Below are 17,094 nucleotides of genomic sequence, written 5' to 3'. Positions count from 1 at the left end.
TGATTCTCTTAATCTGGACTTCTTCAGTCTCAGCTGACTGCAGGTTTCCCCAATCTTATAAACAGTACATTTGCACAATGACTGAAACTAGCCCACTGAATGAACAGCGGGCTATGAGGTAAGTTCCTTGATCATTAAAATGCAAACTGCCTTACAGAATAATGAATCCAAATTTAAAGCTTTTTGGTTTGAATCATCATCAGTATGTAGCCATAGATTGGCCTCCCCAGAGCAGAGACCTCAGCATTATTAAAGCAGTGTGGCATCATGTTGACAGAAAACAGAACAAAAGGCAGCCAACATCTAAAGAAGAGCTTTGAATGTCCTTCAAGAAGCCTGGAGAACTATTCCTGAAGACTACTTAAAGAATTTACAAGAAAGCTGTTTAAGAGAGTTCAGATTGTGTTGAAGAATTAAGGTGGTCATACCAAATATTGACTTTTAAGCTTGTTAGAACTGTACAAACTCTGTTATTTCCTTTATATACTATATTTCCATGTATAAATGCACGTTTTAAGAAATCGCTGCACTAATTTCCAATTTTCCTAGCCCTAAAAAACCTTTTGATAATTACATTTAGTCCAAGTGAAAGCTCCTCTGAGATGGAGTACCACAAACCTATCAGGCTTGAAACTGTGCACGATCAGCGTGGGAGACAGTCTGCTAAAATATATTTTACAAACCAGTTTAGGATCGATCCGCTTACAGCGCTAAGATTAGTTTTCACCCTTGTGTCCTAATAGGCAATTCCCAGTGTAGAGTAGCCTCATTACCTTAACGTTAAATGCTTACCCCATCGAATTCAATTGATTTAGCATCTAAGTGGCCTGCATGTTATCTGACCAGCAGTTCCCTAAATATAAGAGCTTTCAGACATCACTTCGATAATTTTGACAGAGTAAAGTTTAACAGTCAGACCTTTACAATTCAGCATAATGCAAGAATCCAAAACAATTAAAAGCGCACAGCTTTACACTTAAATTCATAATCGTCACCAACAATAAAATCCATTCAGACCAGTAAACCATATTATGGAGGGATCATGCTGGAGACAAATCCAATTACTCTACAAACTCACAGTCCAGGAAACACACCATCTGCACACTGACTTATATGAGGCTAGAAAATTATGAATGTAAACACAGAGATCTCTTTATGAATGTTTACCACACACTACACACCTATAAACAAATAAACTAATACAAGGGCACACACAGAGTGCTTAAACTTGAAATTTACGAGTCATCATCTCCCATGTCTTCCATAAAAACAAACCGAGTAACGGTGATTATATTTGTGCGAGCGCACACGTGAGAGTCAGGGAGACTGTCTGAAAGACAGGGACACATGACAGCAATCAAGCCACTTAGGTGAGGCGGTCACACAAGGAGGCCGAATGCAAAGAACACATAACTGGGGTTAGAAAATCTAATCGAGAGTAAAGGAATGTCTCAGATCTCATTCAAAATAGCAACGGGATCATAAAGTGACTGAACACATCAGCTTTGTTCATTCTTCTGGGATTTAGCTTGAAATAGGAAATGATAAAAGAAGGCGAGACCACTGTAAGAGCACTGCAAGCGATGTATGTGAGCGCTTATGGAAGAGACCGAGGGGCAAAGAAGTGATAGTGCAGTGTTCGTCTCTTTTCATCCCTTTCTCCAAAGAGGACACCAGAGACTTTAATTACCTGCACCTGTGAACACACAAAGAGCCCCACCCACCGATCTTGGCTGCAGACCACACCCTTGTTCCCACGGTAACCTTCTTAAGACCCCCACCACACAGCCCACTCTCTCCTAAAAGTCAACAAAAAGTCTCAACGCTGTACAAAGTATCCAGAGGCACGAAGGAGGAGGAAGAGGCCGGCCTACTCACGTCCAGCGAGTCCTCATTGACGATGATGAGGGACATGCCGTGTGTCACCAGGCGACAGGAGTAACCTGAGAAACAGATAAGTGGAGGGTAGAGGAGGAAACACAGGGGTCAACACAGTCCTGGCTCACACACACAAGAGATTAAGCCTTTTCTCAAACCATACACACTTTGACAAGATGAAACACAGGTGCCCCAAAAACTCAACACAGTCCTTCCGTCATTGTTTTTTTTGGACGTCACACACAGTTCCTCCACCAGTCTGTGACCAGCCTTATTACACTGGTCGCTGGCACTTTCCACTTAGAGAATGGAGGCATCTCAGGCATCTCACAGCCCACATAATGCCTGCTATTCTTCCAGCCATGATTTCATTAACTCCACAATACATACAGTTTGCTACGCTGCTGCACAAGAAACTGCAGCAGCAAGTTGACTTGCTAAAAGCAACATTTTACCCTCACGTTGTTATTTAAGCATCTCTCACCTATATTGATGGCAGTCTCCTGCTTGTCTCCAGTGAGGACCCAGATCTTGATATCAGCCCTCATCAGAGTGGCAATTGTTTCTGGCACGCCAGCCTGGAGACGGTCCTCGATGGCTGTGGCACCCAACAGCATTAAGTTCTGTTAGAGGAGCAGAGGAGCGTGACAGAGAGGCAGACATATTCTGTTAAAAAGAAATAAAGTTAGACTAAAAGAGAGGGAACAAAACATAGTGCAGAATACTTAACGAGGTTTTAAAAACAATCATATTTAGGCCAGAAATAGACGTCACCAGTGTGTATGTGAGGGCTCTTTTTCTGTTCTTTTTCTGTACCAACTCTGTTTCTCCATGCCAAGACATACCCCCCCCCGCTCGCTTTAATTTGTTCAGCATTTATATGCACGTGTACCCTCATTAGACACACTCGGACACACACAAACACACGCACAGACACACAAGTTAACACTAATGTGTTGTTGACTCCAGTTTTATGGGGCTTTTGGCATGCTGGTGAAGGTAATTACCCTTGTGGTCTTCCAGTCAAACCTAACCCCCTCCTCTTGCTTCCTCTTTCTTTCTTTTTTTTTTAATTTCTTCACTTACTTTTCTCACCTTGCCCCTCTCCTCTAAAACCTTGATTTCCCCACCAAATAATTCACTGCTCTACTGTTAATCCCCATATCCTGTTATTTATCCTTTTTTAAAAAAACCAAGACAACAATTCAGTTTCACTATGTTCTACCTTTGAGCACAGACTAGCATTTAAATCATGATTATTTTTTTAAATGCCTTAAAAGGTGACTTCAACTGTGTTTTCCAAATTTAAAAAAACATAATGAATACCTAAAGAAATGGCACCATCTCTAGTCCCAAGTGGCCCTAAATGGAGCCACTCTGCCTCCTGCTGGCCACCAAGCAGCATGTCGTTCTCTGCATGAGTGAATCACACTGTGCATTTATCAGATCAATACTTCCATGTCTCCTCAATCTGACTGTATTTTTACTCAGGTTTTTCAGCCTTTTCCAAATATTTTACTTACAACCTTTCAGCTACGGTGCAACTAAAAGGATCAAAGCCTCAGAGTTCGTTCAGACAAGAAACACTTCAAGCTGCACTGTGTCATACGGACTAGCGTGCCTCACTCTCCTCGCGTCATAAACCAAACATGCCCTCCCAAATTAGCAGTCTATTTAAGCTGCAAAATGTGTCATCTCTCCCTCTGACATGTCAGCACCACTGCTGCTGCCCTGCATTGCTGCCTGCTGTTTTGACCACTCCACCACGCCAACATCCATCTGTAGGCTCTGGGCGGGATTGCTCATCAGTCTCCAGTTTTACGTGTAGCATATTTGTGGGGAGTGATAACCACAACCATGCTTACCAACCAGACACAAAAATACCTTGGAAATGCAGCAGGGTGAATAACTGAGAGACAGCTGTGGTCTGAAGTTTACACACTCATCGTGGGCTTGAATGTCGTGATAATCCGGGGCTTTTAATGACTTCTTTGAACTGTTTGTTTTTCCAGGGTGGAATGACTGTACACCGGACATCTTTAATGACTTAAAAAAACAATAACTGGGCGTATAACTTTGAATTAATATAGGATTTTCTCAGATCCACACAGGGTCAGAAGTATACATACACCAACTTAAATCTTTGAATAAGTGGTGCTGAAGGCTCTAGACTGTCTTTTAACTTGACGAGACCAAGGCCCATTAACTTCTCATTAGTGATCGTGACTGACTACAACTGGTAGTTTCTCTTTGGCAGCATAAAAATTTTTTGTTTGACAGCACTCATTTGACTGATCAATACTCAAAACAATTGGAAAATCCAAGGAACTTGTACATTTACATAAACTTGGAAGATCTTTTGGAGCCATTTCTAATAAACTGAAGATTCCAAGATCATCAGTTCAAACATTTGTACATAATTACAAGGTATTTAGATTTGTCAACACTTTGTCGAGGTCTAGCAGAAGACCCACACTATCACAGATGTTCAGGAACAACCCAGTAACCACCAAGGCTCAAGCCTGCCATGAATTGGAAACTGCTGGAACATCAGCGTCACTGTCGACAGTGAAGCGACTTTTACATCACCGTGGACTGAGAGATGGTGCAAAACCAAGAACTGAGCCACTGCTGTTAAACTTACACCTGAAACTTGCAGCTGCCCACATGGACAAGTCAAAACTGTTCTAGAGAAAATGTCTTACAATCAAACGAGACAAAGATTGAGCTATTTGGTCATAATATTTGGTCATAGCAGCCCTATAGCATAATGCTTTAGCGCTGCTATGCTACCAGTGGTACTGGTACACTGCACACAGTGGATGGAATAATGAAAGAAGACTACGTCCATATTTTTCAACTTCACCTTAAATCAACAGTTAAATGGTTGAAACTTAGACACAAGTGGGCAATGATCCCAAACACACATGAAAAATGGTTATGGATGGATATAGGATGAATGGATAAAGAAGGCTAACACTGAGCTTCTGGAATGGCTTTCTCAATGCCACGACTTTAACCCTACCAGTTCTACCAAGGTGGCTGGTGAAATATTCAGCCAGAAGCTGAAGAAGCTTATGATGGCTACCAAAAGCATCTGGTCAAGGTGCTACTAGCTGAGACATTTAAGCAAGTATTACTGGCAGGGCTGGACTGGGAAAAAAAATTGTGTGTATATACACACACAGATATTATGTATAGATATCATTTAATTTTGTTTGATTAAAACCTGCATCACTATCTACAATCAGGTTGGTACAATTGTTGCTGTATTCTTGTATTTTACGATCATTAAAGTTGTACGCTGTACAATTATTCCACCCTCAAAAAGAAAAACAGTTCATGCCAATGACGACTGGATGTAAACTTCTGACCACAAATGTGTGTGCAGGTAGTTTGAACGAACCAATAGGAGGTCACCAACACACATCGTTTTAGACAAAGAGATGTTGTGTTTACCTTTTCCAGCAGCTCATAACACTCCTCAAGTTTCTGAGCGCGGTCTTTGATTATGGTGCTGACACGATTATATTCCTTTAACCACTCCTGATACGCTTCTTCCTCCAGGTCCACGTACGCAAAGCACAGCGTCCTCAAGCCTGAGTGGATGGAAGGAGGATAAGCTGGTCAAAGCCTTGTTACTGAGCAGAAATAGTTGCTGTTAGCTGCAAGACATCCACCAAATGCCAACAAATTTGTGACTTAAGTCTGACTTACAGAGGAAAAGCCTTAAAAATCAAAAGCTACAAAATCGACCTTCTTACCTTCAGTAGCAAACTGTTCCAAATGAGCAACTGTTAAGTCTTTGTACTGAGACGCTTCGGTCAGGCGTTCAAAAATAACATTATCCTACAAAAAAGGAATTAACCATTAAATTAAAACCATTACTTTACATTCATTAACATTTGAATTTACTGATAATGGGATAAACATACCGCTCCTTTGCAGTACAGCCGGAGCTTCCCATTGGGTGTCCTGACCACCACAGACATCCGTTTACGGTTACTGTCAAGACAATTTAGTTTAGTCTCAACCCAAAGCAGTCTTATATCAGCATTATATTACTTGCTAAGAAGAACATCAGCTTCAAGCTTACCTGGAAAACTCCAGCACATTCAGTAGCTCATAGCTCTTCTCTTCCCCCATCTGAAACCCACAAAAAAATGTCAGCTCCTGTCCAAAAAGTAGCCGCGACTCCAGGGACATGTGCGGTTACACACTTACAGCTTCAATGATGACTGAATGTGGGGTCCTGGCAGTGAAGACAAAGCCCAGCCCTTTGGCTCCTTTGACCAGTGCTCCTTCGTCAGGGGACGAGGCCTGGTAGATGATCTGGTCGTCCTCCCTCTCTGGAACCACCGTGTGGCACACCGCCATCATCGTCAAGAACTCGCAGATCTGAGGTGATGTAGGCTGAACGCCCGCGAGCAAACAGAGTGAACGTGGTTATTAGCAACAGCCTCCAAGACAGCTGGCTTCAAAGAAAGAAAGAGAAAAGCCTCACATGGTCCTTCTCGATGTTCTGAATCAGAGTTGGGTCGTCAAACTCTGTGGAGTTGTGGCTGCTGGATGGCAGATTACTAAAAGACACAAAAAAAGAATCCAAATTTATTTTATTTATTTTGTGTGTGTGTGTTGGGGGGGTGGATCTTTGCAGGCTACAAGACATAATTTTCTGATAAAAGCATGTAAACATTTAGGAAAGAGTGCAACACAGAAAATGAGGAAAAGAATACTAAAAAGGGAAAGGCTGATGTTGAGGGGGAGGTGGTCACTAACCTGAAGTCGTCCATTGAACGCTCACAGTCAAGATCAGGGAAGTGGCTGCAGTTATGAATGCGGTGGAAATGCAAAAGGAATTAGTTTGAAATCAGTTGATGAATTTGATTAGTTCATCTAATTAATCATGCACGAGATTAATCAACTGAGCAGCAGCTAATTCTAATTAAGTTCATCTAACACAGGCCGGTAAGGAAATATCAGTAAGACGATCTGAGAGAAAAAGAGGTGAGAATTCATTTACAGATGCGATAACTGACCCATACGTTATCCCGGCTATGGTACACTTCTTAAAGTGCATGATGTTACAGGTCAGAGTTCCAGTCTTGTCGGAAAACAGATACTTGACCTAGAAAAAGACAGACGGTGAGTAACGAGAACAAAACAGGATGTTTTATAGCAGCTCATTACGAGGAGGGCGAGGAACCGACCTGGCCCAGTTCCTCATTAAGATTAGACGTTCGCGCCATGGCTGGCGTGTCCGTTTCTGCGTAGTACATCTCCACATCCTGAGGACAAGAGCAAAAAAACACTCGAAGTCAGTGTGTAATCGACCAGTTGTAGTTTATAAGCACACATTAAAAATGACGCACGGGTCATACCCAGTTAATGAAGAGAGCCTGTGTGAACTTCACCACCTCCAGAGTGACCAGCAGGCTGATGGGGATCAGGTTATTGTACAGGATGATGAACGTCAGTAGGTTATATGCAAAGTTCAGGGAGATGTCGCCTGAAGTCACAGACAAAATTCCTTTGTGTAATAACCCAGATTTACCCAAACACGCCATTAATATAATGAGACTTAAGCAATCTTGATGTGTTATGGTCTCACCGGCCCGGGACAGGTACCAGCAGGCTTCGTCCGTGTGTTCTCTGTTCCAGATGGCTGCGCCCACAGAGCTGACCAGTGCCATGACCAGCAGGATGCCAAACAGAACCAGGATCTGCATGTTGGTCACCCGCTCCACATTAGAGCGCTTCAGTGGCGCCTTGGTGGAGTTCTAGGAGTTGGAAAGGCTCTTGTTAGGAGCTACAATGTCATCTCAAGGGAGGATTAACACCCCCCGTTTTACTCAATTAATTATTGTGCACAAACAGTAACAGAAATGCATAATTCAGATGACTGATTTTCATCCATTTTTAGCAGGAGAATGCACGAGCAATCCAAAGACTGTAGCTGAAGATTAGTTACTCAATGTTTGGACGCAGTCCCGGTTAAGAATGTGTCACGGTTAACTGAAAGCTCTAAACTCGCCCAGGCAAGGTTGACGAAGAAATCCTAATTAATAAACAGTTTGAAATTTGGCTTCAAATGCCTGATTTTTCATGCTTATTCACAGTTTACGGACTTATAACACGGCAGAGGATTTACCTGCATCAGTTTGGAGTCATGGCCAGTGTAGACGACAATTCCCACAACCCACTGCGTGTTCCTGAGCTGGGCGCCACGCAGCAGCACCTGGTCTGGGCCCAGAGGGACTGGACTGAATGAAAGAGAGGTTTTTAGCCCCAAATCAGGTAAATAAATGTAGATTTCTGCAGTTTATACAATTAATTTTTCTACTTTTAAGTTACTTCTCAAATTCTAATTCCTAATTGTTTTTTTAATCCACAAAAAATGCGAATCACTGCATGTCTTCTGTGAGGAACCAGTGCTGTGCAAGTTTAAAACAAAACAGATTTTAGCACCTAATTCTGACAGAGCATTTGCTAGAGCTCAAACCTCAGTGACGAGGAAAAAAAATGTGTGTCTCACTTCTGGTTTTCCAGCCGTAGAGTGCCAGTGAAGTCATACAGGTGTCTGTTGGGGCCTTCGCACTCCAGACGACCGGACAGTGCCATCAAATCCTCCAGGGTCTGAAACCCGGCCGTGAGTGGGAGACCCTGGAAAGCAAAGGCATGACAAGTAAAGTCAAGGAGCATTTACTGAGGCAACAGTTTAACCAGACAATATATGAAAAAGCAACTGCACTACTGGACAAAATTCTTCAACTAAAATTACAAATTTGCTTTGTTTTTGCCTTTGAAAGTGTAATCAGTCGATTTTCAAGTCATCCTTTGGGGCAAAATGAGGGACATTTGACGAGATGTCACTTCCACGAGACGTACGAACAACAGACAGACAACCCACCTGTCTGATCTTCAGGTTGGTTTCTCCGTCCAGGTTAGAGGTCTCAATGTAACACATGGCCTGTGGTTCACTGCAGAGAAGAAGGCAGGTTTGGATTAAAAACACTATAAAGATAAAAGATCTGTAAATAGAAAAATAATTATAATATTTTAAATTTAAAGTTGATAAATAATAAGAAAAATATTTATGAAGTAATTAAGGTAAAAACGACTGATTATTATTTTTATCTATTTAACAAAAATAATAAATTAACCACAAATAAAAATAAACATTAGCAGCAGCCCTTAAAAGCAGCTTAACAGATGTTTAGAATATATTAATGAGGTACATGCAGCATGCTCACACAGACAGAGAGACACAGGACTCTGACCTGGAGGACACTATAACCATGTCAGCTGGGAGGTGCTGGCCATTAGTCACCTTCACTATATCTCCTACTGCCACCTTGTGGCCAGGACACAGCAGTGCAACAGCATGAGGCAGGGAAGAAGAGGGGCGTTGAGGCAGAGGGTAACAGAGAACAGGAGGGGTAAGAGATGAAGACAGAGAGGAAACAATGGGCAGGTTAATATGTGACCAGCAGAGGATGCAGCCAAATAAAAAAGAAGAGTTTGAGGTTTTATGCGATTCATGAGCAAGAAAGAAGAAAACAGAAGGAACACTTTTGTCTATGAAGTGTTCCAGGAAATTCTGCAGCTGATTTAAAAATATATATACACATTACAATTCCTAAAGAAAGTCTTCGTGTAGCTGAGAAGTTTCCCCAAATGACCCAATTCCAAAAAAGGAATGCATGATAACTTCAGAGAACCAAGGTCAGAGGAAAGCATGTGGAGCTGACTTTATCACTGTAGACAGTCATGCTAAAACACTGCCAGTTTGCTACATCAGGCACTGCAGAAACTACACAAGTGTTTCAGGCTGTCGGTTCCCCTCGGATCAGCAGCCGAAAACTTGTTTTCCAAGTACACAGGAGGAGGGGAGGTAAGCTTCACTTCAAGAAATGTGACAATCTTGGGTAGGATGTGAACTGTGACACTGCCAATTCCTACACAATCAAAAAAAACGACTGTACTGATCCTGCATCTTATTATAATCATGTATGAAGGGCAAGGGCGACTTTTTTAAAGAATCCCTCCGACTTTAATTAATAGAAACAAAAGCAAAAACTCTTCCAAAAACAGATTTTATGATGTAGCAAACCCAAAATTGCTGAAACGTTATTTAGGCGCAGACATTAATGAGTTTGAAGGGCGACTGAATCAAATTCCTGCACCTGTCGTGTCACTGTGCAACAATGGGGCTTAATTTCTGCTGTAGACGTCTGTCATCCGCATAACGAGGGCTCAAATTTGATTTGACTTGACCTGCTGGAGAAAGACTGTGCACAGCTGGAATCAGTTAATGGGCATGTCCGCTAAGAACATTCACAACCCTGCAGAAATGACAAAAAAAGACTGGAAGGAAAAAAGCTTTGTGTGAGCAGGTTATACACTCACTCGGTTCAATGAACTGCAAACCACCGGAGAAAATGCAACTATTCAACAAAAAAGACGTGCCTGTTTGAAATACTGGACAAATTCATCCCCTGAAGAACAATTAGATGCGCTTGTTATCTGATCATAAAACATGACTACTAATTGGACAAGCATGTTTTGCCTGTCAAGGATCCAAAGTACACATAGGACAGTCTATTGAACAAATAAAGGGAAAAGGTGGAATAAGTCCACATTAAAAGCCATCTCTTAGCTCTAACGGACATAATCAGATGTGCTAACTGTTATTTTTTATCATCTCATGAGGGTTACTGCTCTTGCTTTGAAGTATTTAATTCCAAAGTGTTCACTTTTTGTTTCTTTTGCATGCTTTTCTACAATTTACCTAAAATAGATTCAGTACAGTAAGAGAGTTTCTTATACTTCTTTCAACATTATTTGACATCGCTCGTGGCAATGAAACAGGCTAATTGATGTTGTGAAACAGCAAGAAAGAGAAGGAAAAAGACAAAACACAGGAGAGATAAGTTTGAGCACGAGAGTGGAAGAATGTGACGATACCTGTTTCCAGATAAATGTCTGCCAGGCTCCGCTCCGCAGCACTGAGAGACAAGGACAACACAGCCATCAGTCAGCCTATAGAGCAGCTCTCATGCAGTATTCATAGCCACTAAACTTTTGTCTGGGGCACGGCGGCCCGTGCTATAATGACTAATAGACAACAGCCATTCACCCTGACATGAAAGGAAAACAAAGCCCACGCAAATACACACACACACGAGCACTCTCATGAAAAACAGAAAGCACATTAACAAGCACATGCGTGATACCTGTTGTCTTCTTCTTGTTGACCGTGTTGTCTGCTTTGTGCCTTTTCTGTGGCGAGATGAACGAAGATTAAGTTAGCCCCACGGTGCATCACTTTTCCACTTTATGAATGAGTTAAAAGCTGGTTTCTACTCATGCTACGCTGATACTCACATAGTCCTCTATGATCTCTTTGATCCCGGCCACCGTGAGGATGAAGATGAGCGGGACCAGCGTGGTGTAGCGACCGGTCGGTGACACATCAGGGATTTGCTAATGAGGGAGAAAGAAAGAAATTGATGCTGATAGAGCTGATCGCAAAGAGAAGAAATGCCACCGTATTTCCCTTAAAGGTGGGGTTTACACACTCTGACATGGGATGAAATAGGCTTTGCAGGACAGAGCATCTAAAGGCCGGGCTGAGTGCAGAAATCAAACAAACAGCTCGCTGAGCAAACAGCGCTGGCAGCTGCTGGGGTTTACCTGCATGAGTGCGATGAACAGGAAGAAGGCATTGGCAGCACGTCTGATCTGCTCGTACAGAAAGCGGGGCAGAAAGGTGAGAATCCCATACTTGGTGGTGCTGTAGAAGAAGACAAACAAAAGAAAGACAAAAAGAGAAAGAGTTTAGATGTTGTTTACGTTCAAACAGATGCTGGAAAAGTCACGTAAAGCTTTAGCAACGGTGGAACTTCATGCATAAATTGTGAGCTAATGATTTTTTTTTCTCACTCAGGGAATGCTTGAGCAGCATTACCTTAAAGGCTGAATAACAAAGAAGTCCATTTGGGTTTTAATATTGCAGCACTTGAAAATCTATTACAAACACTAAATTGTGCTCAGAAAGCACAAAACAGAGCCATTACGTCCTGCAAACACACAACCCCCTCTATAAATAGGCCAAGACATTTAATCCAACACTAAATTTAGACCCCAAAATACCCCAAAACAGCGCAAAGAAGCCTTGGCAACCTTTTTGTCAGCCATCTGTATTGATCAGACGGCTGTATCGATTAGCGTTGTTATAGCCAGGAGCTACAGTAAGAGCTTTTAGATGAGCTAAAAATAAGAAGTCAACCTTCAAGTCAAGGCCTGCCTTGTTTTTGTTTTGTTTTCTTTTTTCCCCCGTGCAGCCTGAGTGAACAGTAAGAGCCTCTGCTTCCGACTGCATAATGGACAGCGTGCGTTAGCGTGTGTGCGTGAGTGCATAGATTGCATGCAGCAAATGGCAAAACACACTCCTCTATCACAGTTCAGAATCTCCTTGGAGATGAACCCAAAACTGCTTTCGCCATCTGCCTTACACTCAGACACAGAACGATAAAGGCCGGGATGTTACACACACACACACACAAAAACAAAAAAACAGAAGCCCAACAGATGCTTTTCAGTCACACTGTTACACACTGTCCTCCGGGTACAGCCACACTAATGCATTTTTGTGTAACTTTTGTAGTGTTTTGCAACTTCTAAAACACCCAAAAGGGTAGTAGAGACCTTTGGAAATCCTGTTTATCCAGTTTTAACTTAAACAAAATTAAAACTGCATCTTAGTTTGGACAGAAATGGAGACTTTTTGGATGCATGCTATGACGCAAACACCTACAGTCGCTTTTTAATTGGATTCTATCCATCGCCATAATTAAGTCAAAACATATCTAGCTAAGCCCACATGTGATGCTTTTCATGTGGGTACTCCTTTTTCCACTGCCCTACGATCCTTTGGCGATGGATAACGCCCCCCAGTACCTCTCTTAAAAATGTCGCCATACTTGCTTTGCAATTACTTTTTTTTCCTGCTGCCATGACAACCATATACTCGCTTGCTACTTTCAGTAACAGTACCACCTGATGGTCGATCCAAGTAAAGAAGTCTTGTTGGCACTCTAGTTCTTCTCCTGTAGTTTTGTGTACAAGCAACCAACTGTCTGCTTTCTGTTTTCACTGTGACTCACATGCCCAGTGTACGTGACTGTTTCTGAACCTGCGCTAAAACAACTTTCATTTTATAATATGAAAACCTATTTGTGTGACATATTCAGAACTTGAGTCTAACCCAGATGCTCTGGTTACGTCAGAGTCAGTGAAGCTACACTGATGATCGAGCAGATAAGGCAGCCTCAATCTAATCACAGACAAGTGATACCGGATGCCACGAAGAGCAAGACCTCGGCTTCCAGTGCTTTAGCAAAAAAAATGAAAAGAAAAAAAAAAAACAGCCCAAAACTTCTGCGGGTGTTATTTTTTTATAGCATAAATGTCCAACTTGCTGGTGGGGTAACAGCTGTCAGCTGCAGGGGTGATGCTCTCCTGCAGTTGTGTGGCTTTGACATGTTTTTATAAAAAACAGACTGAGTTCTTCATGCATTAAGAACTGGGCCGAGGTCGGAGAAGAGTCGTCGATATAATGGGAAGAACATGAGTTATGAACATGTTACTTTGTGCTTAATGGCAATGTGCTATGAAAACAACAACACCTACATTTAAAAAAAAAATGGAAGCGATGGATCTGGGAAATTGGAGAAGAGGTGAGTTGAGTATACAGATAAAAGCTACAAGGCTTTAATCTCCGCCCCCGTAAAAAAAAATCAATAGTGCTATTGAACTTTTAAAACACAAACTGAAGATTTACAGGAACACGGAGACATCAAAAGCCATGCCTCTGGAGCCAGAGTGCTCCCGCCTCTCCAATCACCATGCAGTGGGGGCAACACGCCATGCATGATCCAATCAGAGGAGCAAGGGAGCAACCACCTTAATCTTCTTTGTAGAGTTGAATTAGGTTCTTTTTAAAAGTGGAACTGAATCTCCCGACAATGACGGCAAGCCCACTGAATGCTCACTGAGCAGCGTCGATCGAGCCTTTCGCTCACAGACCGCAAACTCTGCTCTCCTCATGGCACCGGCCTCAGTTACAACATGCAAACAGCAACAAGAGCCAAACTTCACTGGCGTCTGCCTGAATCAGACTTGACTGAGTTTCTATTTATTACGACAGCTGAGCCCCTAAAGTATTCTAATGACAGCTGGGACAATAAGAGATTGATAAAAGAGACTCTTTGTCGCAGCACATGCTGTTTGGCTCGGCCCATGAACCTTACTTACGACAGATTATTACATATGTTAGCTGCAGAAGCACCGGGGACCACCAAAACACCCCAGCACATTGGGTGAATCTTTGTAGTCCCAACAGCTACGATCTTTGACTGAGTCATGAGAGATGAGAGTGGACAGCTTTGATCCTCAGTGAAATCCAATCAGCACAAGCACAGTAGGCACTGTGACAACAGTGGAACAGAAAAAGACACCTTCTTCTAAATTTTCTTCTAAACTTTATTTTGATTAACATCCAAAATTATTCATGAGGACGTATACTGATTAAATCTTTTTCCACTGAGACCCTCCTGCGTCCTTTAGGCAGTGGACACATGTTCAGCCTTTAGGACTGCTGCAGAGATACAAACAAGCTTTTAATAGGTGAGTTATTAAACTGGCTTGTCAATAGACGTCCACCCCTAATAGTATTCTAAAAAAGTAAAACATTCAGTGCGATTTCATCAAAACTAAAACAAAGAGAGCTATTACAAGTGGACAATAAACTAAGTCTCACGGGTCCAAAGTCTACTCTGCAGAAGAAGAGAGCGTGCTTCACCCTGACAATGTTGGTCTAAAGCCCCTGTGAGCAAATGGTGTCCTTTAGTACGACACCAGATATCTACAATCTGGTCGTGTGCTTTGACTTGAAATGGTACATTCAGAAAAAACTGTAGGCGTACTAAAGATGGGTCAGCAATAATAAGATAATGAGCGCAAACAAACAATTAAAAATCTGCACAAAAGTCAGTCTGACCGACTTTTGAGGTGTGCAATGGTTTGAAGTGCTTTTTTTACAGCAACAAAAAAAGTCTTCAATTATTTCGGGTAAAATCCTCCCTCCTCTCTCTCTCTCTCTGCTGACAGCTCATCAGGGAGGCCAGTCCTCTATTCCTCTATATAAAAAAAAGCAGTGCGTAAAACCACAGGGCACACAAGGCATGCTTTGTGGCAAAAGTTAAAAGCTCATGAGTGACGCCTACCTGACATGGTTGTCGCAGAACTTGGTATTCTGAGGCCGGTTGAGGAGCACCGTCCGCGCCGAGGCGTCTACGGGATCCGCCTGGGAAGTGGTCCCGGACATCTCATCATCTGCCTTGCGGTAACCGGCGGACGAGCAAGCAGGTCCTGCACCGTTGGATTGATGGGAGAGAGGCGAAGCTGAGTGAGTGCGAATGAGAGGCAGAGAGCGAGAGAGGAAGAGAGATAAGGAGGGAAGGGAGAGTGAGAGAGAGAGAGAGAGAGAGAGACAGAGACTGGAGACGTAGTTTAGGTTCAAAAGCGAGGGCGACTAATTAGTACTAGAGGCTACTGTATGCTGATGTATGCTGAAGCCGGCGGGGTTGATTCAATGACGTTTCCCGTTATAAACACCCCCCTCTTGTCTTTCAGGTACCGTCAATGCACACACGCGCGTTTCCCGACGCCCACGGGACCCCCGCGTATAATGGATGTGCTGAGGGATGCACAATGGCGAACAAACACACCGGGTCGGTTTGGTTTTTTGTTTGTTTTTGTTTTTTTAAATCAGCACTTCAACTTGCTCAAATGTAAAACTGAGAAACCACCTCGCGCATCGCGACCATCATTAAGCACAAATTATCCAAAAAAGAAAAAGAAAAAAAAAAGTGGCAGAGGAGGATGCACCACGCTTTTCCTCCTGCAGACTCGCTGCTTCCCCGCCCGCCCTCCCGGCTTTGTCGTCTCCAACCATTTTACAGCGTCGTGATCTCCGCTCATTCACCCCCGCATGAGCTCCGGGAGCCGGGCAGTTTTTCATCGTCAAGCGCGCGCATTAACGCGGAGCAAGTGCGGTTCTGTGGAGCCGTCAGGGGAGTGGCGGACACGCAAACAGGTCGGGAAGCCACAGTTTACTCAGCTGGAACAACGGCGAACCTGGGCGAGGACAGATGCAGCAGCACGCCCGTCCTCCCTCTGCCCTCCTTCGGTTCTGCTGAGCAGGAAACTCCCAGCCCCGGTGCTGAAAGATACTGGCCCGAGAAGCTCCGCCGCCGTGTCATCTGGCCACCTGCCGCCTCTTGAAGCCTTTATCCGTCTCTTTTTTGGACGATCTCCTCCCTCCGGTGTGGTATCGAGCCGCTCGCTGTTACTAGCTCAAACAAGGAGAGGAAGCCATATGGAGCTCCTTCAGTGCTGCGGAGGGGCAAAGCCGGGGTTTCGTCTTTAAAGGGCCAGAAGCCTGATATCGCCTTAAGGTCTAGTGGCACTTTACCAGATGGGTCAAATAACATCCGTGAAGCTGGAGCTATCCATCAGATCACTTCGTGTTGCTTCCCTCCACTGTGATGCCTCTGCAACGGCAGCAACAGTCACTTCCTGCAGGTTGTATAGATTGTATAGTCGTTTGTGTTTCTGCATGTCCAAAATTGCAATGTATAATAGGCTAAATGTACGCACTCGTGTCATTGTAATACTATTCCCAAAAAGCTGTTGCAAATATAACGCATAATGAAATCATATGCATCACAAAGCTCTGAGTTTGTTGGGATCTGTGCACTCTCTGTCAGTGAATCTGTAAGTGAAAACAACAGCAGGCTAATTGCAAGATTGAATTTCCACAGTCCTGAAACTCTATTTCTGCAGCACTACCGAACCCCAACGATAGACGAGTCATCTTCTCCCCTCATCAATAACCAAACAGTTTAATACTATTATATTCCACTCAAGCTTGCGGCTCCTAAAGTAGACAATAAACTGTAAAATTACCCAGAAGTAAGCCAGCCAGGCTTACTCGATCAAATCTGTTGGCACATCAGACTTTTTCCACTGAAAGAGACATCAGGTTACGCGCGCACAGGAAACGGCTACACCTATTTAATAGTTTACCAGGGAGTTATGTGAACCCAACGTATTTCCGTTGTATTATATTTGTGAGTTTTTCGTGTTTTC

General features: G+C 43.1%; 1 protein-coding gene across 12 annotated transcripts in view; it reads right to left on the bottom strand.

Moving 5' to 3' along the window:
* atp8a2 (ATPase phospholipid transporting 8A2) overlaps positions 1–17,094 on the bottom strand; it is a 50,334-nt gene that overhangs the window by 27,983 nt on the left and 5,257 nt on the right. For 7 of the 12 annotated variants that reach the window (XM_039617054.1, XM_039617052.1, XM_031740323.2 and 4 more), the window contains 22 exons: positions 15,168–15,312; positions 11,575–11,674; positions 11,266–11,364; positions 11,115–11,160; positions 10,846–10,886; positions 9,159–9,232; positions 8,789–8,858; positions 8,414–8,541; positions 8,030–8,141; positions 7,490–7,658; positions 7,260–7,387; positions 7,089–7,166; positions 6,918–7,006; positions 6,658–6,702; positions 6,383–6,458; positions 6,103–6,291; positions 5,975–6,024; positions 5,814–5,883; positions 5,643–5,727; positions 5,338–5,477; positions 2,363–2,501; positions 1,879–1,943 (listed from right to left, as the gene is read on the bottom strand). In XM_039617054.1, coding sequence (XP_039472988.1) covers positions 1,879–1,943; positions 2,363–2,501; positions 5,338–5,477; positions 5,643–5,727; positions 5,814–5,883; positions 5,975–6,024; positions 6,103–6,291; positions 6,383–6,458; positions 6,658–6,702; positions 6,918–7,006; positions 7,089–7,166; positions 7,260–7,387; positions 7,490–7,658; positions 8,030–8,141; positions 8,414–8,541; positions 8,789–8,858; positions 9,159–9,232; positions 10,846–10,886; positions 11,115–11,160; positions 11,266–11,364; positions 11,575–11,674; positions 15,168–15,312 — 2,138 coding nt within the window. Of the gene's footprint in view, positions 1–1,878; positions 1,944–2,362; positions 2,502–5,337; positions 5,478–5,642; positions 5,728–5,813; positions 5,884–5,974; positions 6,025–6,102; positions 6,292–6,382; positions 6,459–6,657; positions 6,703–6,917; positions 7,007–7,088; positions 7,167–7,259; positions 7,388–7,489; positions 7,659–8,029; positions 8,142–8,413; positions 8,542–8,788; positions 8,859–9,158; positions 9,233–10,845; positions 10,887–11,114; positions 11,161–11,265; positions 11,365–11,574; positions 11,675–15,167; positions 15,346–16,080; positions 17,071–17,094 lie in introns of those variants that run through there. The other 5 variants (XM_039617051.1, XM_039617055.1, XM_031740326.2 and 2 more) reach the window with 4 other exon arrangements.

This window comes from Oreochromis aureus, linkage group 9, assembly GCF_013358895.1.
Source record: "Oreochromis aureus strain Israel breed Guangdong linkage group 9, ZZ_aureus, whole genome shotgun sequence".
In the NCBI taxonomy this organism is placed as follows: Eukaryota; Metazoa; Chordata; class Actinopteri; order Cichliformes; family Cichlidae; genus Oreochromis; species Oreochromis aureus.
Note: the sequence above shows the minus strand (reverse complement) of the source record. Positions and strands in the feature narration are given on the sequence as shown.